This window comes from Diplotaxodon limnothrissa, linkage group LG18 (genome assembly GCF_057381915.1).
Source record: "Diplotaxodon limnothrissa isolate DT_005_m linkage group LG18, D_limnothrissa_male_GT1.1, whole genome shotgun sequence".
In the NCBI taxonomy this organism is placed as follows: Eukaryota; Metazoa; Chordata; class Actinopteri; order Cichliformes; family Cichlidae; genus Diplotaxodon; species Diplotaxodon limnothrissa.
This window is the reverse complement of record NC_140613.1, coordinates 38674068-38701080: the sequence shown is the minus strand read 5'-3', so window position 1 is coordinate 38701080 and position 27013 is coordinate 38674068. Positions and strand designations below refer to the sequence as shown.

At 37.7% G+C, this 27013-nt stretch overlaps 1 protein-coding gene across 2 annotated transcripts in view; it reads right to left on the bottom strand.

Moving 5' to 3' along the window:
- The window catches only part of tox (thymocyte selection-associated high mobility group box), a 61440-nt gene that overhangs the window by 7908 nt on the left and 26519 nt on the right, over positions 1 to 27013 (bottom strand). Inside the window, exons 2-6 of one of the 2 annotated variants that reach the window (XM_085378431.1) lie at positions 22510 to 22575; positions 17802 to 17909; positions 10579 to 10863; positions 3030 to 3275; positions 92 to 316 (exon numbers count right to left, since the gene is read on the bottom strand). In XM_085378431.1, coding sequence (XP_085234557.1) covers positions 92 to 316; positions 3030 to 3275; positions 10579 to 10863; positions 17802 to 17909; positions 22510 to 22575 — 930 coding nt within the window. The remainder of the gene's footprint in view (positions 1 to 91; positions 317 to 3029; positions 3276 to 10578; positions 10864 to 17801; positions 17910 to 22509; positions 22576 to 27013) is intronic. The other variant, XM_085378432.1, reaches the window with a different exon arrangement.

Below are 27013 nucleotides of genomic sequence, written 5' to 3'. Positions count from 1 at the left end.
AAAAAACTGAACTACTGAGATACAGTGAAATTTGTCTTTTCCTATTTATTATCCCTTATTCCTACTTTAGTACAGCCTTCCCTCCCCTTACCTGTTTCTCTTCTTCTGCCAGACCATCCCACATGGAGGCCACAATTTTTGACACCTCCCCAAAGGTGGCATTGGGGTTCTGTGCCTTGATATTAGCCTGGGTGTCCCTGAAGAACAACGCGTAGGCAGACACTGGCTTCACTGGTTCATTGGGGTCCTTTCGTTTCTTTTTCTTTGGCGTTTTCGGTTTCTTGGAGATGTCCGCTGCTGCTGGCCTCTTCTCTCCCTGCCGAAACAGAATAAAGGTTAACACTGTATATAGAGAAAATGTGAATGGATGAATATATAGATCCTAGGTCACCAATAGGTGGACTGCGACTATTACTAGATTTTGACAGACTGTTTTTATTTTTCAGCTTTTCTCTTGTTTACGGTAAGGTTATTTTAACCTCCTTTGTCTTTACAGTTGTCAGTGTAATTAATTATTAAGGAAAAACATAGAACAATCTCAGCCAATCAAAAAAGCGCATGTGAAAACAGTAATTCAGAGAAACAGACAGAGGGAAAAGGAGTGTTAACACCGAGATTGTTTGCATGTGAAGTGTAGTTAAGGAAAAAGAAGAAAAAAGGAAACTTAAATGAAACCTTTTCATTTCTCAAAATTAAACATTTTATTTGAAGACACCTTTTTTTTTTTAAAACAAACAAACAAAAAACTCCAAATCCTGTTTTACTTGAAATGAGAAAAGAACATTTTATTATTATTTTATTGTTAGAGTACCTGCCAGTCCATTGTAAAAGTTAATTGCAAACGTTAAAATACTGTTAAATTGTACTTTCTTTTACAACTGTCAGTCTACTTGAAAACATATTTTACATATATATAATTATGTGGAACTTTATGATTTTCTGGACCAATGTTTGAGGGAATTTTCTCTAACTGGACCTCCTTAAATTTTACTTGGATACCCCCGATATAGACTGACAAAGAGAAATTTGTATATAACACGTAAAGCATAAAATGTTAGAATGTAAATTAAATATATCCTTAAAAACTGTAGAGTGAGTGATTTTCTTTCTGTTGTCAGCAAGTTTGCATTTGAACAATTCACACCAAAACTGTTTTTAAAACATGTCCTCAGCTAATCTTTGATGTTAAGCAATAAGTAAACCGCAGAGATGGTCTTAGGGAAAGTCCCCACCAGCAGAAGAGCCTCTCAGTAGAGTGGTTACAGTCATTGCTGCGCTAAACGGGTGAAGTCGCCATAATACCTCAGCAAAAGCAGCACATCTGCTCAAACGTTATTGTCTATATGGTTCTAAGTTATTCTTCTGAGAAACTTTCACTAATTACTGATTATCATTTAACAGTGTTCAGATCATATACTTTATGTCATAACAACATAAGCCCAGCTGAGGAAGAAGAATTTTCTATACTGTTAAAGAAATCCTTGTATAAATGTGTGCTTGAGGTGCACATGACGTCGGGGGCTGATGTGCAGTTTGCTCACATGTTTAAAGGGCACACTGCATACCATGCTGAGATGCGTCAAGTTATTGGCTAATAGCTTTTTGGAAACCACCTTGTTAGTGCAAAAATGCCTGTCAAATTGTGTCATCTTTGACAATTTTCATGGATTTACCTAAAGAAGTAGTATGTAGTCATATGTTTTTGCAACAGGCTGCTAGTAACGATGTGCCTAGAGGTACAATATAGAGTTGTGTCATTGTTATGTTATCTAATATGTTTAAACACAACACTGGTTCATCACTTGAGGTCAGTGTTATTAAGTGGCTTAGTGAACAATTCTCTGAAAATGAGTGAAAAAGCAGCCAATGTCCAAACCATAACTTTGAAAGACATTCAGAAAGCTGGAAAACTAGTGCTCAATAACACTTTAAAAATGACAAGAAATGATATAAAGAAATGTTGAGAAAGGGCATTAAAACATAATTAAGTAATTAATGTTTGACTGAAAACAGCAAGTCTGAAAATAATACTACACACAAACTTCAGTCTCGTGAAGGAAAGTACTGGACCCAGGGTGCAAAGTTATGACATCATAATGTCACGATTGGTCAAGCTGCAATAATGACCCTTGAGCAACATTATTGTGTCTACAAATTATATTAAAGTGGTATCAGTTGTGCTGCTTTCTCTATGATTTGATGGCTGCTAGCTGTTGCAGTGATTTTCTGTAGAGAAATACATTTTCACTTAACCAAAACAAACTCATCTAAGCTGCTTCATCAGCACAGTATGTGCTTTAATCAAATTCATCTGTCTGCAGCCTTACATCATAGGAAAAAAAATCCTCCTGCTGTTATCTGATTCACGTAACATCACCATCTGGCCAATGGCATAACCAAAATCTTTGGATCCTTCACTTGGATTATGAAGAAGGTCATATTTAGCCTGTAATGCTGCACCACAACTGCACTTTCTTTATCATGGTAAATTAATGCCTTTAATATTGCTCTTATGAATAATTTTTCTTCCTTAAAGCACTCTAAACCATCTGTGAGTAAAAGCCGCCAGATAAATTAATCTGCATTGTCTAATAAGCACGCTGGGTTTTCCTGAGCTTGCATACGGCTCAATAAAGGGGTGCCCCTGTTATGATGTGTATGAGTATCAGACTCATTTTTGCTCTTTTATTTTCCACCCTTCCCTTCCTGAAGAAAAAATTACCTGCACAGTGGCTTATACCGTTTCCTATCTATAGTGTGTGACCAAGTTGGTAAATATTATTCAGCAACACAGTAATAGTTTCATTTCCCCAGAAAACGAGCAGTTAGTTTGGAGCGGTGTGAGACAGCCAACGACGAGAGAGCTGATTTCTGTCTAGTTGATATGCATGGAGAATGCCTCCATGATGACACATAACATTATTAAAATAGCTCTCTCACAAAAGAAAACACAACTGGGTGTTACAGCCCAACAAGATGTGAGTCATTTGAACAGAAGATGCTGCGTCCATGTGTCTGTGTGTTGTTACCCTGAGTCCATCATCATTGTCGTCCTCGTGTGCTGAACTGGAGGGAGATGGTGTGGCAGATTTACTTCCAGGAGGTGAAGGGGAATTATGGGTAGCAGAGTTCCCACTCAGTCCCAGCTGGGATTGGTTGATGGTGGACAACTGGTTTTGCTGGCTCATGCCTGATTGGCTCTTGGGCCCAAGCGCTGCTTCGATTGGCTGTTGGCTGCTGGTAAACCGAGAATCTGAATTCACCATCTGCTGCATCTGTGTAAACAAAACAAGTGATTATGGCAGTGAAAAAAGTGGATGACTTCCCTTTATTGCATTTATGTTTAAAATATTCCAATCTGCTGTTAGCTCTCTTAGCTTTTCATTATTGTACAGGCAAAACACATTATGTAATGCACTACAGCCTGGGATGCAAAATCCAATCAGTATTAGTTGATTTGGATAAGAATAAAAAAAAAAAAAAATGAAGCATCCTTGATCTGGGCCTCTGTGTGTGGACATTCTACCCCTCATTTGATCAGGTTTTGTCTCTGCTATGTAGCAGTCCGGGATTAACTGATAATGAAATCTCACAGTAATGGTGGTAACAACTGACAGGTCTGAGGAAAGATGGTATCAGAAGCCCAAAAGTATTCTCTACAGATCTTAAACTCCACTGCTACTCCCATGAGAAGCTAGTGCAAAACTTCACATGTGGGAGAGGATGAGTGCAAAGTAAATAATAACGTACTACCTTACTGCGTGAGTGCCTTAATTATTAGACTGCAATGTCTGTCAAATCCCGGGCTTACGTTTATAACAATGGTATGGCAGATACCAACACTTTCCACTGAGTTTTCTCTTATTTATTCCCCCTTACAAACAAAGAATTATTTAATATAACTAAAAAAAAGAGCAAACTTTAAACTTGAAAACTTTCTTTACCTTACAAAATAAACTGATGTGAGCCATTTGTTGTTGTGAGTTTATATAAATAAAAGTCAATTGATTAACTGTATGAACACAATGAAGGGTTGAACAATGCTGAACAAATCCCACAAAAAACTCAAAACATAATATTTCATCTTTTTTGTTAATGTTATTAAGTAGATGTCAAAACATATTTATTAAATATAGAAAATCATTTACTTAAAGAAATGAATGACTTGATACAAAGATATCTCCTTGTGTCCCGTTTTTGTGTGAACACTTGTAATAGTTGAGTTTTTACTGCCATTCCTAAGGTTGAGCTCTTCTTGCAGTGAGCCAGTCATCAGCGATATTCAGTCCACTTCTCAGGAAAACAAAAGTTATCACTGCTAACACCACAGATGTGGGGACTTTGACACCTATGATCACAAATATGAAGACGGGACTCCGATGATGGCTTGTATTTAGAGTTTCCTCTTAGTAAGCATGTGAATAATAACGGATGTGGTCTAGTGTGATGTGTCCCTGTTGGGAACATGTTACCTCAACTCGGCTTCTGTGTCTCGGCAGCGGTCTCTGCTTTGGCGTTTCGATAGAACTGTGAGTGACATTTCTCTTACATGGGAACAGGTTTCAGAACGATGTGTATGTGCTGATGGAAATGCTGAAAATACGAGCTGTGGTTTGACATTGCCTGGGTTGGGACTTTAATAAATGTCATAGTAATAAACTGTCAAAACACCCTATCGCCATAACTTTCCACAAATGCTTTTGCTCTTTGCCAGATTTATTTGACAGCAAAACTATAAAAAGAGGAAATGATATTAGAGCTTCATTAAAAATCTAATATTTTCTTACTATACCTACTGAAATAAAATTACAAATCAATATTTAGTTATTTTATTTGATTACAATCTTACTATGCTCAACTCTATTACAAATTTTAAACTGCCTGGTTCTGAATAACAAAGAAAAGGAGCAAAGGTACCAATGGAAAATTCAGAGCAAGATATGTAACAAATGCCCGTAACATCACGAGTAGCAACAGTTAACTGGAAATAAAGGTCGCAAGGTTATACCAGAGGCTGTAGGCACAAAATAACAAAACTGTTTCACAGATAAAAACATTATCGATGGAGAAAAAAAAAAAATCTGATTTTCCTTTGCGGGGGTCATTTCTGATGATGGCCTAAGACAGCCACAGAGGGGAAACCCCCGAAGGCTGAGTAATGACTGACTCATGCCATGAAACAAGTGCTGTATGCGGTATTTTCACCTTCACACAGGTGTGGTTATTACTGGATTTCATTATGAAAAGTAGAGGTGAAAAATTCTAAATATGTTCCTGTTTTTAGTCAAATACAATCTGTATCACTCCTTTGCATGCAATCTCAAAACTGCCAGCAAGAGCTGCCATCATGCCTGAACAAACAGAAAAGCCATTTACCTACATGACATTTTACAACAAGCATGCCAAATAAAGGATTTATAAAGTTGTTTTTTCCTGGTCAATTAAACAACAAAATGTCAGCTTAGTAAACATAGATGAACATACAATATGTTTAATGTGTAAACAAGACTGCATATAACATTCAGGATACTATAACAAATAAACTGGTCCTTGGTTTGGTCCTAAAATTATTTAAATACAACTTCAGATGAGCTAGAAAGCATATTATATATTACAGCCTGCCATTATTTATTTAACGATTTAGTCAAAATGCAGAAGCACCATGTGAAAAACTAACCATACCCTTTGCTTCCATAGAGGTTAAGACACTAAGCAGCAAACATCAGGAAGTGTGAGCACCTTAATGTTTTGGCATTTTACAGGTTTGGAGCATTCAGGTGAGTGTTAACGCAATGCCAAGGAAGAAAGATCTCAACGTGATTGGAATGCCGCTGGTTAAGAAAGCTGCGTATAAACAAAGTGAAGCATCAATGTAAAGATGAATGGACCAAAATTCTTCCAAAAAAATGCGAGAGACGAATACTTGTACTTAGTTTTTCACAATCTGCATTTTGGCTTTGTTTGACTAAATAATGATGTGGTGCAATACACCATGAGTCATTGGTCTGATGTTGTATTTACCCAAGTGTAAGACCTGCTATGGACAAGATAATTTTTTATTTCGTCCTGAAATGTAAAATCATAGAAATGATAGAAGGTGTACTTTCTTTTAACCTTGATTGTATTTAAAAAGTTATTTTCCAAAGATCAATTTGATCTTTGATTGTGTTGTTTATCACTATACATCTATATCTAAGGGGTTTCCTAGCTAAATGGGCTTAAATGGGAGTGAATGCATAGTGACAATGACTGACATATTTAATTAAAGCAAAGAGTCTGTGTTACCCAATTTAATATGCATTTTCTTGTCATTTTATACTCTGGTTAATTAAACCCCAGTTAAGAAATATTTTTAAAATGGCACAAGTGATATTCCCTTTGTTTGGCATCAAGACTGTTTTTTTATATGGAAGTAAAACCCTGTTGAAGCCAGCACCATTGCTTGTGGTTACTGACACTGGGACTCAAGGACAAGTAGATGCGCGAAACATTCACATTTAATGTGGAAAGTTTTCAGATTGTAAATGTTTTATCAATAAAAAAACTTGATATTTTTACTAATGATATTTTTTTTGGGGGGGGGGGCTTGGAATTCAACCCACAACTGCTTTCATTAAGGCTTCACCTAAACGTTGCCTTCATTGTTATTCATGTTTTTAATAAGTAACCGCAAAATCCCCAGATAATATCCTAGAGCTCACTTGTTACCAAAATGAAAGACCAGAAGAAGAACAACTAACTCTCATCTTTAAGACTTAAGTCATCAAATATTTTTACCTTTTTGCACAAACAATTTTCACACATCCATCAGCTATAATCGATTAATCAACTAATTGCTGCAGCTTCAATTAGAACAGTGACTTACAACTGAGCAGTTGTAAGTTGTGTCTAACAGATTTTAAATTTAGAAATCTTGCTGCGTGTCTGCAACTGAAATATTAGGATAAGCAATAATTACATTGCACCACATCATATGAAATGTGTATAATAATATGGATGGCAGCACATCTTCTGGATTTCCAATTAAAAAGCTGAGATGGAAATATCTGTTCAGGCGACAGGTGTTCAGGAAAATATATCATAGTACTTCCCAACACCGCATAAAGCAGATGTACGAAGCGCTCCACAATGAACTCGAAATACTAGAGGGTTTGTAAACTTGTAAATGTCATCATGCAATCTGTATTATCATTTATGATTTGTTTGTATTTATTCATAATGCCCAATTTTGGGGCGACACATTTCTGCAGAGTGGTGCTCATTCCTGCGTTCATACATTTGAGTTCACAGCTTGTTCCTTCACTATACAATAGACAAAAGGAAAAATGCTGTTTCGTAAAGGTAAATATCACAGAATGAGTTGGAACCAAGTTCCACCAAAATCACCATTCAGAGCAACAACTTCCAATCAGACTGCAGCCAAACATAAAAACAGAGCCATCCACATCTGAATGTTAACTGCATCTGAGTAGTCCTGCCCGTCCTAGGAATCTCTCACACACACACACACTCACACGCACACACACACACACACACACACGCACCTTCTTGCTACCACCCTCCCAACATTAGGCTGAGCCAGGCACGGTTGCTAGGCAACCATAATTCATGGACTGGCAATAAATGTATGTTAGCATGAAAATATAAAACTGAGGTACAGAGAAGAGAGAAACTGAGACAGACAGCGACTGAGAAATAAGAGCTTACCTTTATTCCCTTCAGCCCATTAAAATAATTATCTGTATTGTTCCGCATTTAACAAGCAGGTTAATCACAATCAAAGAGTCTGAATCTGAAAAAAAACTGAATATATTTAAAAGTTATTTACAACAGTCTATTCACCTAAAGTCAAAGCTGACAGCTTTCTGTGTTTTTTCAAAATGATACTTAATATTACAGCAGGTACACTTCATATGGAGACAAGAGACAAAAAGGCTGAAAGATCAAGAGTGGGAGATGAGAAAGTTTCATTCTTAACAAACACTGGAGCAATCTTTATTACTGAGACTGACAAGTACTGATACTGTTTCCTCTGAACAACCTTTTTTTTTTGACAGTTCAAATAACTATGAGTCTCGAGTCTGGCTTTTCATTTCTTTACTGTATCACACAGTGAGCCACATGTGAATGTCACCGCTAAAAGCAAGAGTTTCACTTTACTGTGAAACGAAGATTGAACATAAGAAGAAAATGTCAGATCAACCAGCTGCCATGATTGGCCTTCAAATAACACTGCCCTGGGCAATATCCTCTTTCACACAGTTAAACCATTAAAGAGTACAGTTAAAAACATATAAAGCTGTCAGTTTCACTCTCTTGGAGTCTCCATTTCCTTGAAATAAGTACATTTGTACTTTTTGTACCTAATTGAAAAGATAATTTTGCAATCATGTGTTTTTGTTTATAGATTTCCATCCATCTTCTTCCACTTATCCGATTTAGGGTTGTGTTGGGGCTGGAGCCAATCCCAACTGTTACAGGTTGAGAGTCAGGGTACCAGTCTGTGGCAGTGCTAACACAAAGAGAGAGAGAGCTATTCGCCCCTACAGCCAGTCTACCAGTTAACCTAACATACAGGACCCAGAGAGAACCCACACACACGCATAGATTCCACACAGAAAGGCCCCATCTTGCCAGTGGATTTGAACCCTTGGACCCTTTTGGTATAAGACAACAGTGCAAACCACCGCACCACTGTGGCATCTGTTTAAGGAATCATTAATATTATACTGAAATGTCTATACTTAATGCTTTACTAAACTTGTTGTTAATCCAATTTTAGTCCAGTTAACTAAACTATTTACACATTTTGACTTCTAGTAAATGGAAAATTGCTTTTTGAGTTTGTAGTCATACGTGTCTCTGTGTGCAAGTCTTTTCAAAACCTAAAGAGTAAATTTTCTTTCCAGTATGTCATTGTTTTTCTTGAGTGGGATATGATTTCATCGTTGTAATAGGGCTATAAAAATACACACACTGATCTTGGGCTACATTTAGGCCTAACGCAGCTGAGTTTACGATGATTATTTTTTAGGCTAATTATAAGCCATTGAAGACCAGACATATTTAGCCCAGAAAAGAACATCCACAGATGCTGATATTTAGGACTTGGCAACAACTCCGTGTATGAAGGGTATGTAGTTAGATTATTAAAGAGGTTTTTAGAGGGAAATAAATGCAAAACCCTTTATTGCGATGGTCAAATCTCCTCCATCTAAATGTACATGTGAATGACCAAAATATGGCTAAATACAAAAACCAAAACTGATTTAAAGACTTAAAAATATCAACAAACGTCTCTGAGATCATCCATGGAAACACATTTGTCACAACAAGTTTATCTTGACTAACACAATAAATAAAGAAAAGCTTGGCAGTGGATTTCAAGTTTCACATTGTCACACAAACAGCAGTTCAGATTGTGGCTGCCGTATGCGTCGTGTTCCTGTAAACTCTGATCACCCAACCCAATCAACCGCACATTACCGAATTTAGTCACCCACACAACATATTTTGTTCATTAAGTGCTGTCAAACCCGGTATCGAACTATACGTGAATGAAAAGAGAATCTACATCTGAGTGTGTGCATATACTTTTCAACATCAAACATGGTAATGTGACCTCATTGTGTGCTTTTTAAACATTTTCAGCACATTACACACACACACACACACACACACACACACACACACATATATAGTAACATAAAATTTAAATATCCAAAATCCATTTTCTTATCATTTAATTGATTTTAATCATGTGAATTATGTTTATGCTTTTAATCAAGCATGATTTGATGGTAAGTGGAACGAGATGATGACTGTTCATCTAGGGCAAATGTAGTGTGTACCTCACTTTTAATGTGAGATGTTGTTGGAACAAAAGTTCAGTCAGTTTTTCCAAGGTAAATACATAACAACTAACAAGGGAACTGTTGTATCCATGCTGAGGATTATATGTTTTACAGTAAAATACCATCTAACATGTCAAAAGAAAAAAAAGATTTTGTATCAGAGAGAAAAAAATAAAAATCTACAAAAATGTAATTGAATTGAAAAATAACTTAAATACACTACACAAGGACATAAAATTGGAAAGAGTAAAAAACAAACACTAAATTCTTTAATTCAAATAGGTTCCTATCATCGTACTAAGGCCAATGTTACAGCAAATTGTGACTTTCCTTTAACATTGACTCCCTGCTTTGTGTGTGCAGAACCCTCAGTGTAAAGTCACAGAACTCAGACTTCAGCCAAAAAAAGAAAAAGAAAAAAAAAGTCTACTCAGACTCATTTTGCGTAGGTCTGCATTTTTTGATTCCATCTGAACTTGTGTGTACAAACCACAAGAAGAGCCATACAAACCTTGTGTTTGTGAGTAGACACCAATTAGAACAAAACTGGCTTAAAGTGCCTGCACCAAGGTCTCGCATCAAATGTAAAGGGGCGATTTTGAAATGAATCATGTAAAGCTACTCTGGTATTTATATTCGTAAATCCATCTTTGAAATTGTATTTCCCTACTAGTAAAGCATAAATGCCAGGTGTATACACAGTGACTTATTTGGAACCACTTACCACAGACAGAGTGCTAGTCATTGGGCCACCATCCCGGCTGAATGTGCTTCCATCTTGGCTCAACATAGTGGCCCCATCCTGGTTACCAGGCATGCTGGGCAAATCCATGCCCTGCAACTGGTAGGGGTGGTGTGGAGCTGAATTGGAGGGAGGGTCCAGAGAGTGATACGGTCCAGACGGGGAGTTGTGGGGGAGGTGAGGGGGTACCATGTGATCTGGCAGGGTAGGAGGAGTGATGGGTGGAATGTGGAAATCATCATCGCCCAAACCACTGACTGGGTATGACTAAAGACAGACAGGACAATGAAAATAAACAAATACAGTTTAGTCAGGGTCACTGTATTCAATAAAATATTGAGTCATCATTAGCAACATGGTTCTGCTCAGGGATTCCTTGTTCTGTCACACATGGAAAGTACGAGACGGAAAGAGCAGCTGCAAGATCCCAGCACAGAACAGAGCAGGTATCCGTGACAACAGACATGACAAAGATTGCATCAAAATAGAAGCTGCAGTGGAGGTGGGTTGCAAAGAAGCTTGCATGTATGCAGTAACATTGGGCAGGGTAAAGTAGCTTAAACAGCACACCTTACATGTGTAAAAGCTAAATCACCATCAGCTCATGACTGCTGGTATGATATCAGATTTTGACTTCATGGCTGACCTGAACTAACAAGCGTCCTGCCCCTTTGCTCGTAGGGGGCAAGAAGCCCCCCTACGAAAAAGCTATTGGCATCAGCAGGAAGGAAAACCTCACTTTTTCCGATCGCGGCTCAAGAGTTGGTAGTTCGTCTTGTAATCGGAAGGTTGCCGGTTCAAACCCCCGGCTCGGACAGTCTCAGTCGTTGTGTCCATGGGCAAGACACTTCACCTGCCGCCTACTGATGTTGGCCAGAGGGGCCGATGGCGCGATATGGCAGCCTCAGTCTGCCCCAGGGCAGCTGTGGCTACAACTGTAGCTTGCCTTCACCAGTGTGTGAATGAATAGTGGAATTGTAAAGCGCTTTGGGGGTCTCGAAAAGCGCTGTATAAATGCAACCCATTATTATTATTATTATTACTTTTAATAGGAATCAGCCTCTGACAGAACCAGGCTCAGAGGCTGGGGTGATGGGAAGTAGGCATTTATTTAATGCCAACTAGACTTCTAATTTTATTAAGCCAATGTACATTGCTGTTGCCTCATGGGCACTTCATTGGTGTTGGAAAAAGTCCAACCATCCATCGTTGTTTCCTTAGAGTGTTGAATCTACACTGTACTTTGAACAAATGTGGGCATCCATGTGGCTTGCAAATACGGGATATGATCGCTGGAGGGTATAAACTAAACCATCAGCTATTGTGGGCTGGCGCTGAGATCAGCTGATTTACCAGAAATGCTGAAATTCATGGTTTTAGTGCTTCTTAATATTATCTTATTAAACAAACAAACATTGCTATGAGCTTTCTGAAATGTTATGGATGTTAAAGTCAGGTGTGGAGTAGCTGACATAACATGATGGGCAACACTTAAAACTTGAAGTGACTGGGCTATGTTGCTTTTAGCAGAGTGCACAACTTAAAGAAAATCAATAATAATTGCATAGAGGTCTATAGGAGTACAAGAGTCATAAAACATTACTGTCAGAGTTATTAAATGACTGCGAGTGGAAAAACTACACACCATTGTTTCCTCAGACTCCAGTCTACAGCTCCGTATTGTGTCATGCAGTCTGTCTTCGTCAGCCACAGCTTGTATCATAGACTAATTATCGCTAATGATATTCCCCGTCTTGAAAGAAAAGCCTCGTGAACAAATACTTGCTCATTCAGTGACACAACAATACAGTAATTTATATGTACAAGCCCATTTTGCCTGAGAGAATAGACACAGGCAGGTTTTTGTGTGTAAAAAATACAAAGGTGCTAATCTGACATACCAAAAAACAAAACAAAAACAGGAGCAGTCCCCATATCATAACAAATTATGCTGAGAGCAAAGACACATGAGAGGGAGACATGAAGAGGGAAATGAGTGAGAGAATCATGCAAGAGGAGTGAGAGATAAAGAGAGGGAGAGAGGCAGTGTTAGAGAAGCCCTCTCATACTAATCTGACAGAGGAGATCTTTTATAGAGACTGACAGTCTTTTCTGCTTGGCTAGCCACACCAGTCTCTCCATCTCTTACTTTTTTGCTCTTCATCTCTCACCATCCCTCTCCTTCCACCCCTCTTTTGCTCTCTCTCCTAATCTCATCCTCAATTTCCATTTCATCTCTCACTCTTTTCTGCTCTATCTCAAACCCCATGCAGTGTTGAGTTACAAGTTGCATGACTTGTGAACTAAACGATGAGTTATACAGTATAGGTTCACTGTGGAACTCACTGCCACCGTGCTAAAACACGGTTCCACTTATAAGTTTCCGCTTCAATTTAATATTTAGGAAACAAGATATAAAAATAAAACAAAATGATCAACAAATTGAAAAAAATACTTTCATTTCCCTTCATTTTGTGCTCATGTTCTCTATATTTTATTAATAACCAACAACTGATATTATATGCCATGAAGCTTGTTGTGCAGACTAACAAAAGCTAACTCACATCAGTGAGTCAAACTGCTGCACTGGGTCACAGAACACAGCAGATATGCAACGCTCCCTCTCACATCTTTCAGTTTTAGGCAAATTTAAAACTACTTTGATTTGGCTGCAATTCAACAGTCAATCTACAAAACAGGTTTGTTAAATAAGTCTTTATGGGTGTGTCATGTAATCCCAGTATCAGCTTAGAAGGGCTACGAGGTAGCACCAGCACTGGCATTACCAACGCTGTCTTGACTGTGTCTTTTCATAACTTCACAGCCTGAGTACTTATCAACTTCTTACACGAGTAGCAAAGTTTGAGGTGCCAGGGGCATATTTTAAGATGCTTTTGCACATTCTAAACAGTGCAAAAGCAATTAAGTCAAGCAATGTGTCATACGGTGGAAGCAAAATAGATAAATGCTGCATATAGAAAGAGTGTTTTATTAATCCCAAAGGGGAATTGCACTTTAAAGGAGCATCAAAATGTTGAATATGGATTGAAGATTTGCATGATTGAATAGAGACGCCATTTATTCTCTGATACTTATTTTGGCTCTGTCCTGTTGCTGTAAATACAATCTAGAGCACAACTCTGAATAGTCCCAAAATAAATGCAATTCAGTTTTCAGTAAACTGTACTAAAACAACAAACACAGTCGCTAGCCATACTGAAATGTTACCAAGCTATTTCATTAAATAAAATTATGGACAACAATGTTTTAATTGACCAAAATCTGGTCAGAAACAGTAAATCTGTGAAGCCAAAATGAAAATAATCGGGCTCTATAGACGAGAGACAATTGGAAGATAATTTAGGGAAATGTGAAAATGAAAATAAATGATAAATAACTGAATAAATGAAAGATCAGTAATGACATATAACAGGATACAGTACCTCACATAATGCAAATCAACTGCACTGTTAATGTTCTGTGACTTAGTAATTTAATCTGAAATGTTAGCCTTTAATTATTGTTAAAGAGGATCAACAACCAACATGTAACTTTAGCATCTAATTAAAGAAATGTACCACTCATTTTCACTGTTGTACTCATCCATCTGTTTCTCTGCAACTTTTCAAACTATTCATGGTTCTCCACAGCTTACACTCTGCTTACGATGAATATCATTATATTCTATGTTTTAACAACATTTCACAAATAGTACATTTCCCACATCTTGTCTGTGATCAGCCCCACACCCATTTTATTGTTTACAGTGCATGTGTGGTCAAGTGCAGTTCAACTATAGCTTAATTATAAATGGCACAACTATAACAGTTTCGGGAGGCATTATGTTATCATTTTATCATCAGTCTCACCTGACTAAGGTGTGTCTCGATTTCTGAAAGCAGTTCTTGCCTATGCTGTCTGTGGACTTTTGTGAGGTGATTTCTTTTTAAAAATAACCCACAAGGGAAAAATAGCTAAATCTTGCAAGAATGTTGTTAAAGTTGCGAGAGTACGTGACACTTCTACATTAAAATAAAACAAAACTTTACATACCAAACCATTAAGTAAAACTTGATCTAGTGCAGTAATTTTACTAAAACCTGTGTGACCAACTACATAGCCCTACAAGCGTATTGGGTTTATCGGGCAACCATCAAGCCGAATGGTCCGTTTTCTTGGATCACTGTTACACTGTTGAGCTCTGAGCTGTGCATAAATTATACTGCTTGTCTGTCTGCCTCTCTCCCTCCCTCTCCAACTCTGTCATTCCTTCAACTTCTGCATAAATTATTCTTCTCCTTCTCTCTTCCATTCATGTTGGTAGTACAATAGACTGTTCCTTGTGCAATGGGAGCTCCTAGAAAGACTAATGTAGTCAGGATTAAGTCCTTTCCCACATGTAGTGTTCGTGTTACAAATGCATGTCTCACAACTCCATGTCGATTTCATAAAATTTAAAAAAAAAGCACATATGATTGTGAGTAATATGTTGCCAGCATTTACAGAAGGAGGTTATCAAATACATCTGCTGCAGACAGGTTGCTGATTTGTGAAGTATCCAATGGGCATTCAGTTAGAAATTTCTTAAATTTACAATACTGTGAGTTGCTTAAAAGTCAATATTCAGTATGACCACTTTTATTCTTCAGCACAGATTCTGATCTTAGGCAAGCTTTCTTTCCAAAAGCTCTTCTTTGGCTGTTCTGTTCTCCGTCAAGATAATGTTATACATGTTATATCAATAATGTTAAGGTCTGGTTCCAGGGGATGTCAGTTCTTAACTGATGGTAATCTATCCAGGTACGCTTTTATTCCATTGGCTGTGTGTTTTTTCAGATCATTGTCCTGCTGAAAAATGAAGTTGTTGTCAATCAGACACTTTCCAGATTGTATTCCATGGTGCATCCAAATCTGATGGTACATGCAATCATTATTTCATCAATATTGACAAGATCTGCAAAAGCACTCGCTGGAATGAAGCCCCAAACCACAACTATGTTTTACAGACGACTGTAGACACTCAGTGTTGTCTCTGTCCTTTGATGATAGTTTGAACCAAAAGTTTTAAAAACGGGATTTATCCTTCATAAGACCTGTTCTAGGACTGATGGATTATAGCAAAATAAAAATATAATCATGATTATTTTACTACAGTTATTCATTTACTTAACAATCATGTCGTTAATGAACTTTACAAAATGTGCCTTTTAACAGTTGATTGCCTTGAACTTTAAATGTAGCCTAATTAACATGAAAAACAAATAAATGGTAGAAATAGAAGGTGAAGGTGGTGGGGGACACAAGGTCATATATCAAGGTCTCATAAGAAATCAGACTCCGATTAATGGCTGTTTCACTGTAAAGCCAATTATGCAGCTGGAGCAGTTGCTTCCTGCAAGTCTTTGGTGGCCTACAGTCTCTAGAGTGGGGTGATTAGGGCCATGGTGGATTACCTGTTGCCCTTGCATACATGCACAGTAGTCACACAGATAGTCGGTCAACAGCCGACAAACAGTGAGTGAATTTGGGCTTTTAGATAGAGGTGAAAGTGCACCAGGTTTAAAATGAAAATCTAATTTTATCCCTTATTCATTATCACTGAAGGCCAAAAATCATAGAATTAAAATTCTACTGACACATGGTGGGGTGGTAATTAGAGTTTTTTAATGTCCACTAGTGGCCAGCTGTTACAGCAGCTATACAGCAGTGTGCGATGCATAAAGCCCTGGTGTACGTGGGTGGGGATTTACAGAAAATGATTCCACTGTGCTGTGATTCTTTCCTGTGTCTTCATAAAAAAAAATAGTGCTTGTAGAAAGATGATGTTTAAATTGATTGTGCAGAGTAAACTGAAGAGATACACATACACTGACTGTATCCTCTGAGAGCTGGATGTAAACACACTCACACAGAAGCTACAGTATGGTTTTATGAATGCTGAATTTCTCAGTCAGTTGTCTTCCTGATAAAACGTGGGAGCTTGTTTAAGAGAAAGAGAAACAGACAAAGCAAAGAACATCGAAACAAAAGTGTTTTTTAGATTTTGGAAGACTTGGTGCCCCGACATATCTTCCACTGACATATTAAATTTGTAATTCACTGATACATCATGATTTTCCACACTGCAAAACACAGACTGAAGAGAAATGTTGCATGAAGATATGTTGACGAGTTTTACTGGAAACAAACTGATATCTTAAAATAAAATGTAATAAATAAATAAATGAATAAAACCATGAACTAACAAAGGTAAAAAAGACAAGAAAACAAATCTGTCAGACTCTTTGATTATAGTGTTTGTTGTGTAAACTGAACAGACAAAACCTAAAGGTCAAGGTTAAAGCTATCTAATAATAAACATCAAACCTCTTTTGTATGATACACAGCTCAGATTTTCATGAAAGCACATGAAAGCTAAATTATACGAGATGTACAGAGACTGTTTTTGTTGTTTTTGTCTCAGATGCACTCACTAAACCATATCTTGCTGCATCAGTAAATATATATTATGACTATATACCTCATATGATGAATAAAAGCTGATTTTTCCTTAGACCAGGTCAAAATACGCACAATACAACGTACAAAGTGCATGGTTTAACCACAATTAATGACCTTTGACTAATACTATGATTAGAGGCTGTTAAGTCATACTTAACTGCACCACCATCAGACATGGAAAATAAAAATAAGCAGCATCAATGTACAACTGTAGGTGCAAACATATTGATCCCAGAGATCAGGTGTGCATTAAGGTTTAAATGATTAGAATGACTTTTCCCACAAGGTTGGCTAGTGTAAGCCAAAGCGTCACAGTTTGGGAACTCACCAATTTCTGGTCAGTCTGTTCGTTTAATAAAATAAATATCATGTACAAGTGAAGTCTAAAAATTCAAACTGACTTCAATCTGGGCGTGAGTTTACTAGAAATTGGGGCAAATGCCTTCCACCTAACTTAGTTGCTGTAAGCATAATGTGCAACTCCAGTTGAATTCTGGGTATTGCAGGCTTTGACAAAGAGATAGTGCTGCAATGATACCAACACTTCAGCTGCATAAATTCTCATCTGATTTTGCGCAAGCGTTACAGATGTGAAATGCTAAATTCCAAATAATCTGCAGTCAATGCTTTTACTTGGTACAGTTTTCTGTGGACACCTGGAAGTGTTTGGTTTTGTGCATGTAGAGGTGTGTGTCTGTATGAACATTCACCCAGGGCAGGCGATGTGTTTCGGCCATGTGTGCGTCTCTCCTCCAGTGCTGTGAGGGTGGTGTCACCTTGCTGAGAGGGTGAGGGGGATGTGGCACACGAAACTGTGGGAAGAATCACAAAGACAAATACAAATTCAAATGGGCCCAGAGGTCAGAGGGAGGTCAGAGGTCAAATCAAAAGGTCATGAAAAGCAGCAAGGAGAAAGCAAGAGACACACACAGAGACAGAGAGAGAGAGAGAGAGAGATCAAGTTTTCACTCATACAGAGGAAAACACAAGTAAAGTTCTGTCTTTATAAATGGCTAATATTGCTTTGCTTTATGTGAAAGTTGGGCTGCAATGATACCGAGGTGATAGAAGGAGCAGAAAGAGAGAAAGAGAAGCTGTAAATAAATTGCTTGTTTGTTTCCTCCACAGCTAATCCCCGATAAGAAAAGGTTACCCGGTGCTGCACAGCTGCAATGAGACCGAGACAAACACATAAAAACATCATTGTGACACAGTGCTACAAACAGGCTAGTCACTTTGAGTAAATGTGGCGATCACCACGTTCTTTTTAACACCACTGTGCTGCTGTGATTCATTTCTATGCACTCACATTTCAAACTCTCCTGCTAACACAACAACCACCGACCAAAAACTAATTTGTTATTGGATAAAAACATGTTCACATTATCACATACTGTAAAGAAAGTTATTTTCATGATATAAATCCATCTTTTCTCGAATACATCCTCCATACTCTTGGATTTGCAGGTCAGTTTTTCTATAAATTGTACTTCTTGTATCATACTGGTACATTTACTTTACTCAGCAGTTTAGTTTTTCCCACCCTTTTATTTGCCTCTGTGCTGTTATGCTTGATATTCTGTATCAGCCCACGAATCTTCATGACTTTGCTGATGCCCTGACTTTTCCTCTAGCACTACCATGAGGTTTAAAGTGAGTTTTCTTTTGTTTTGTTTTGGGGGGGGTTTTAACACCTAGCACCATTATCAGATGATATATATATAATCATCTGTTCCATGATGTTGTAAACCAGCAACATGGAAAAGAGGGTCAGATGACTTCTCATAAAATTCTGCTGCACTGCGTGGAAGTATTAACAGCATGTATGTGAACTTTAACCTGCATCAAAAGAAGACAATGTACATGTGAAAGGTCATAGAGAGCACAAAGTTCCACACATGTCAGAGGCATTTAAAATACCATTTGGTTACTGAGACAGCTTCAAATGGCTCGCAGCTACATTAAGATAGAACAGATAATGTTTGACCAGTGCGTGTTTTCTGAGTGTTTTGTTCCTGTTAGACTAACTACTGTAGGAATCAGAATGTAACTCTTAAATCAGTGCTGGGTGCATTTGTCTGTAAAGCAGTAATGTGAAGATTTCTAAATTCAGAAATCAAGTTGCAGTTACTAATCATTATACAGCTACTCTCTTACACAAAAACGTTTTGTATACGCATGAATGATGTACAAAAAAAATTCCCATGGGCATGAGATTCCAGACCAATTAATGTTTGAAGAGTGTCAATTTTCACATTATTTAAAGTTTTCTACAATAAATATAAGCATGTGATGGTAAACACCATCCTCGCTTTCCTCATCACTGCAGTGTCCATAATTAGATGGCATCACATTACAGTGATTTTGTAAAGCGGAACAGGAAGCCAACACATTATATTTCTGCATCGATGTCTTGTCTTACCCATACTAGTTGATTAGTCTATGAATTTATTTCATAGGCTAATCAGTGAAATGAATTCAACAATTAGTCACCTTTACTTTTTTTTACCGTTACCAATTCTTTACATTACCAATTCTTTCATGTAGAATTTTCTGTAGAAAAAAAAAATCACAATACCTTTAGACTGCAAACCTACACGTATTATTTTTATGCCTTCCAAAGCACTGATTCACCTGTCTTTCTCCCTGTTTCTGCATTAATACACTAACATTACTGCCACTCCATTAACATTTCCAAAAATGACAAGGATGAGGGTCAGACTTGACTGAAATTGGTTCCATTCATCACAACAACCTGCCTTTATAAAGGCAGTGGTGATTCAATAATAAAGCCATAAATTCTTATTCCACACACACAACTCCCCATCTTCTTATGGCAAAACACTATGAATAAAACATCAAATCATGTATTTCTTTACTGCACAATATTCTCTATATTGTACTCTATGAATAATGTATCTATAGTAGTGCATCTTATTAATATAGGCTTTGCTTGGTGGTGAGGTAATTCTGCACTAACAAACACACATCTTAGGCTTCCCTTAGGAGCTTGAAGTGTACTTTCAAAAGCAGCAACACCCACTTGCTGTGTAGTCTGTGCAGTGTACTGTTCTAGGGCTGTTGCTAAGTTATCTTGTAACAGCTGATGTTTACTATGTTGATCTCACTTTATATAATGAACAATTGTTCTCTAGTGGAAATTTTCCCATTTTTCATGACCATATTTTCAGGTAAGTTGAAATTTAAATGAAAGCAGACCCTTCATAGCGCTTTTTCCCCCCACAAATCTAAAACTCAAGGATTTGAAGTTTGTATCACAGAAGACAAAGAAAAACAATTATTCCCACATTTAAGATTACCAGCAAATACTTCTGATTGACAGTGACAATTAGTTGATTAAAATAATTTTCTATAGGGGTGCTGTGCCAGTGCAATTTGGGTTTTGGCGTAAAGAAACATACCGTTGGTATTTACAAAGAGAGCGTAGTGAGAAAACTGCATATGCGCATATATATATATATATATATATATATATATATATATATATATATATATATATATATATATATATATATATATATATATATATATATATATATATATATATATGAGGCCTTTTTCTCTTCTCCCGTGATGCCCTGCTGTGTAAAGTGCAGCTGTTTACAAAGTAGTCTGCATCACGAGTTCCCTTATAACAACTTTGAATACAGGTGATACGACTTGCTTTGTCTCATTGGTTTTTCAAACTAATCCCTAAATCTCTACTTCCCCCTCTTAGTAAACTAATCTACCCAACTTATGTATATTCAAACAGTGACACACACACACACGAGCACACATGCACGCACTCCTCCTATTAATGTCAGAAAACCTTCCAAGATCACATAGTAAAGCTACATTTCTGCATGCTGCAGTTTAGATTGCATTTATCTTATTTTATTTAAATCTGATCTTTTAATGTACTTGAGATTATTTACATATTTTTGAAGTAAAAAAATTATTTTGATACATTAATAAATGTAAAATGATAAATACAATGAAAGTGTTGTTTTTGTTTGTTTGTTTGTTTTTACACGTTGTATACAATTATAAAACACTGTAATCTCTAAAATGGAAACCAATGAGCAGTTCATTCTGAAACACCAGTGTTTCTTCTCTTTTGAATATTTATTATTGCTCATTAATAAGACAATTGATAGATTACTCGATTACTTAAATAATCGATAGCTGCAACCCTGACTCACAATGCAGTATTATTGGGATTTTTAAAATTTGTGATATGGTAAGTATTGCAATAACATGTATTGCAATCTATCACCATTTTTCAACTGCAAATTATGTCCTGAAAGTTAAACTTAGACAAATCTGACTTACATAACAACATAAAGTTATCTCACTTCATTTTTTTTAAACTCCAAAATAGTATTCTCAGACACCGTCAATAAAATCTGCCATAAATGTCGTCATAAGACAGTTAGTTTGATGTCAGTGAGAAACTGAATGGGGTCAAGTTGGCAAGTACATGCAGTCCATTTCTGATAATACAGCAATTAACTGTGATAAACTGTCTAAAATCACATATATGAATTTGAGTTTTCAGTGGAGTCAAATTAATGTAAGTTTGCTTGTCTAACGTTATCTCAGGATTTTGGTATGTAAGATTAGCGCATTTGTTATATTCCCAGATCATTTTTATTTATTTAATAAAATATTAATATTTGATATCCCTGCATTGCTACATACATTGTAATACTATGCTGTATCGAACTCCCCCAATACACACACACACACACGTGTGTGTAGTCGTATCCTTGTGGGGACATCTCATTGACATAATGCTTTTCCTAGCCCCTTACCCTAACCATCAAAAATGAATGCCTAACCCTAACCCTTACCCTAAACTTATCCATAACCTTATGGTAACCCTGACACTAAAACCATATTTAGAGTCTCAAAAATGCCTTCCAACTTGTGTGTACCGGGATTTTGGTCTCCATAAAGGCTGTTGGTCCCCACAAGTATAGTAAACTTCCAATTTTTGATCCCCACAACGATGTCTAAACCGGTACACACACACCTGCTGCCTTTGTTTACTCCAGATAAATGACAACCACACTGCATGATTTTAGAAAAAAGGGAACACTCATCCCATGAAGTCACCATGTTACACTGATCCATGGTGCAAGATATCCCCAAGATAATTTGGCTGCACGTCAGAGAAGCTGCAACTTTCTCAAAATGCACTCTATGCGTTCTGATTACGGTTTCTCATTAGTAACCATATTCAATAAAATATGGAACATCCAACATTACTGCTGACATACTTTTAAAAGGAATTTAGAGAACAGCTCAGTGTGATTTGAAAGCAGAAAGTCAAACAAACAACTTCACAGGGCACACTCTGTCTCTACACACAAATGAACGCACACACACAGTCTCATAAACACACACCTGATTGGTTGAGGCGAAGTCAAGGCCTGGTTCTGGCATACCCAGGAACATGGTGTCCCCATCCAGCTGGAGAGAACAAAAAGCAAGAGCAACAATGTCAACAAACCATAATCAAACACAGCAAACACATAACGGAAAGCCGGCAAGGACACAATAAGTAAAGATGGAGGTAGCAGATTGCTGGCTGGCTGCCAGTCAACTATCTGTTTGCCATCTTCTTCAGACATTGAAAATCCTGCAACCTGCCTGAGTAAGAGGGCCGTAAACACACTTCTGTTTTATTACTGTCCATGTCCATCATACACAAGCAGAGATGAGGTGATTTAACAGTGACTGTCTTTGCCAGTCACCATAAAACAACCCTATTATTTCAGAATTTGACATTTTCAGAATGACAGATATTAGTATTTGTTGTTTGCAAATTTGATATGCTGAATCTAGAATTTTGATCCTGCCATTTTAAGTCACTGTGTGACTGACATTTGTTAAAGCACGTTACATAACTTTCACAACAGGAAATATTACTCTATACTTTATATCAGGGCAACTCATATACTATGAGAATAAAACATTATATTTACACAGAGCATCCTATTTGTATGCAGGGCCTTTTACTTCCTTATTTCTCTCTCTTATCTGCACAACACTTCCTCCTGTGAAGCCCTTTCTTTCACAATAGCTTTTATTTGTCCTACATCACAGACAGCAGTAAAGAACAAAGGGTTTTAATGTCACTGCATGTCACAGGCAAGCCACTAGAAGAAAAACAGTCTACAAGATGGTTTTTACATTTCAGTATTCTATTTGTTTTTCATTTTAACTGCATTTAATGTTCAAAGACATTCATAGTGAAGAAGATAATTATAGACTTCAGTTCAGCATTCAATACAATCCACCCCTCACAACTCATCAGGAAACTGACAGACCTGGGTATCAGTTCCCTCATCTGCAAATGGTTACTGGACTTCCTGACCAACCGCCCCCAACATGTCCGGCTGGATAACCGCTGCTCATCTACCATCACAATGAACACCGGTGTACCACAAGGCTGTGTGATGAGCCCTTTCCTCTACTCCCTCTTCACCCACGACTGCAGACCTGCTGATGGTTCCAACACCATCATTAAGTTTGCAGATGACACCACGGTGATTGGCCTCATCAGTGACAACGATGAGGCCGCCTACAGGGAGGAGGTGGATCGTCTGGCTGAGTGGTGCGACAGAAACAACCTGCTGCTTAACACCGAGAAGACCAAGGAGCTCATCGTGGACTACAGGAGGAATGCTGACCCACATCCACCCATCCACATTAAGGGGACGGCTGTGGAGCGTGTGAGCAGCTTCAAGTTCCTGGGAGTCCACATCTCCGAGGATCTCACCTGGACGACCAACTGCTCCAAGCTGGTCAAGAAGGCTCACCAGCGCCTCTTCTTCTTGAGGACTCTGAGGAAGAACCACCTGTCCTCAGACATCCTGGTGAACTTCTATCGCTGCACCATCGAGAGCATCCTGACCAACTGTATAACAGTCTGGTACGGGAACTGCTCTGCCTCGGACCGGAAGGCGTTGCAGAGGGTCGTGAAAACTGCCCAGCGCATCGCCGGAGCACCACTTCCTGCCATAAAAGACATCTACAGGAAGCGGTGTCTGAAAAGGGCTGGGAAAATCATCAAAGACCCCAGTCACCCATCACATGGACTCTTCACCCTCCTGCCCTCTGGGAGGCGCCACAGGAGCCTCCGGACTAAGACCACCAGGTACCGGAACAGCTTCTTCCCCACAGCTGTCAGACTCCTGAACTCTGCCTCCTGACATCTGACCCACGTTAAACTCATGGACTGAACATACACACACCCACAATGGACAACTGTACCCTCAAACACAATAATAACATGGACTGAACCACCACTCACAACCACTAGCACTTTATACAGCCTCTGTAGAAACTATCTACACCCTCACTTATCTTAACTGCACTACTGTATAGCTCTGTGTAAATAATCATTCTGTACATTCGATAATCTTTAATCCTACAACTGTTTACAACTTGCATAGTTCCCATTTCTGTATAGCTGTATATCCCAGATTCTGTAAAGTTATTTATTTCATATTCTGTATAGTTTTTCATATTTATATCCTGTTCATATCCTGTACATAGCTTGTACTCACTACAGCCTGTACATACTTATAGTTATAGAATATTCACAACATACTTCATACCGTGTACATTATAACATACCATAATAGACCCATTTCTGTAATATACTCACATATCTATATTATTGCTAATATATATTGTAATATATCTATATCACTAAAGCACTTCTGGATGGATGCAAACTGCATTTCGTTGCCCTGTACCTGTGCATGTGCAATGACAATAAAGTTGAATTCTATTCTATTCTATTCTATTCTATAATTGCTCATTAAATACATGTTTCTGGCAGTGTATTTATAGACTAGGTTGACTCCCCCAGCAGGTCTATTCATGTGATAAAAAACTAAATTCATTAACTGCTATGGTCTCTATTAGCCTACTGTTCCAGTTAACCTTTTTTTATCAACATGCAAAATAATGATTTATATGAAATTTTCTCTTGTATTTTGTTTATCTGCTTCATCTGTTCATTTGATATCTAAACACTTAAGTCGGCAAGTTAACAGTCATTCACTGTTCCATGTAAATAAGGTTAAATATGATTTCTGTTCTCCTGCTGCTATATATACAGATTAGTTTGTCTTCATGTTGGAAGCGGGTAATAAACTCCATGGTGCCTCTCTCTTCCTGTGTGCAGAGCTACATACAAATAGCAACTACACTTAACAACTAGCAATATAGCACGTGGATGGTGCTACATTAATTGTGCCCCAAAATGTATTTTGTAACGTATTCAGAATACGTTACTCAATGAGAGTAACGTATTCTGAATACTTTAGATTACTTAATATTAGAGCTGGGCGATAGAACGATAACGATATGTATCGCGATATAACTTTTACTCGATAGAGAAATTAAGCTATCGCGATAGACCTCGCCGCTCTTGTCCTCTTAAAAAAAAAAAAAAAAAAAAAAAAAAAAAAAAGGTCAGCCAATCTAAATTAAGTAGCGCAGAGCCGAACCAATCACAGCTGCAGCGTCACGTCGCGTGACTTGTTACATACAGCACAAGTGCCAAGCCGCACGTGGGTTTGTTTGGGAAGCAGCCAGCGGGTAATGGAGCCAGCGCGTAATGGAGGAAATGAGTGTGCCGACTAGAAAAATCAACCGAGCGTGACCGAAGAGAAAACAGATGATGGTTCCAATGCCGGAGAGATTGTCGAACAGAAGAGCCATAGAAGTTCCGTAGTGTGAAGGTATTTCGGCTATTTCAAGTCTGACAAAAAACAGAGTAGCGTGCACTGTAAATTGTGCCGAAAGCAAGTCTGGAAATACAATAAACTGGTGCATGCGTCACACTGTGCGCCACGTTATTGTTTCGGTGAAATGAATTTCTACAATACTGTTACTGTTAATTGTACTCTCTGCAGTGTTTAAATGCTTACATATACACACAGTTACTGTCCGTCCACACATACGACTCGGTTCTGCTTCTATGCCCCAGCTTTGTTTACTTTTTCCCACCGGGGCTTCTAGACTTCTGATTGGCCAACATTTCTGCACGGTTAGGAATCTAGCGCCACCTGCTGCTTTGGCATGTTCATAGCAGCGTTTTCCTTCATTTCTGCCTTTATGTGTGGACGGGATTATTTTTTAAAACGAAAACGGAAAATCTCCGTTTTCAAAGATACCCGTGTACGTGTGGACGTAGCCTCAGTCTCTGACTGGAAGCGCTAATTCGTCATTCGGCTTTTGTCAGACTAAAGTAACTGTTAAAACTGTTTGAAAAGCTCAGCTATACAACAAGGAGAGATTGAGAATTTCCTTTTAGTTCTCAGTTTATTTGATATTGACAAAAGTTAGTCAGTTTTGTCTGTTCTTCTGTAAAACAAACTAAGATTTATTTTTAGAATTAATATTTTGTTTCTAAGTGGAATTGACAATTTAGTTTGTTTCGTTTGTTCTATTTTGAAACTTAAACGCTTTAGCGGCTGCCTTTTGTGTAGTTTGCAATATTTGCCTTTATTTATCTGAAAAAGTCTCATGTTCCTTAAGTACATCTACCCTGTTGAACTTATTATGGGAAATAAATATTTAAATAAAAACAAGCTGCTGATTATTTCACATTTTACTTGTGAGCAACAGCACATTTAAATCTTACAAATATAGTTATTTGGCTTATATCGTGATAGATATCGTTATCGCCTGAAATGAAAAAAACATATCGTGATTTGAAAAAATCTCATATCGCCCAGCTCTACTTAATATATTGTCAAGCTTTTTACAACTACATGAATGTACTATTGCTGTGTGATTTATTACTATTACTGAAGGCTACTTGCGATACCAATACAAACTAGATTTTTTAATTTTAATATAAAATGAGTAACAGTAGGGTGGACATTAG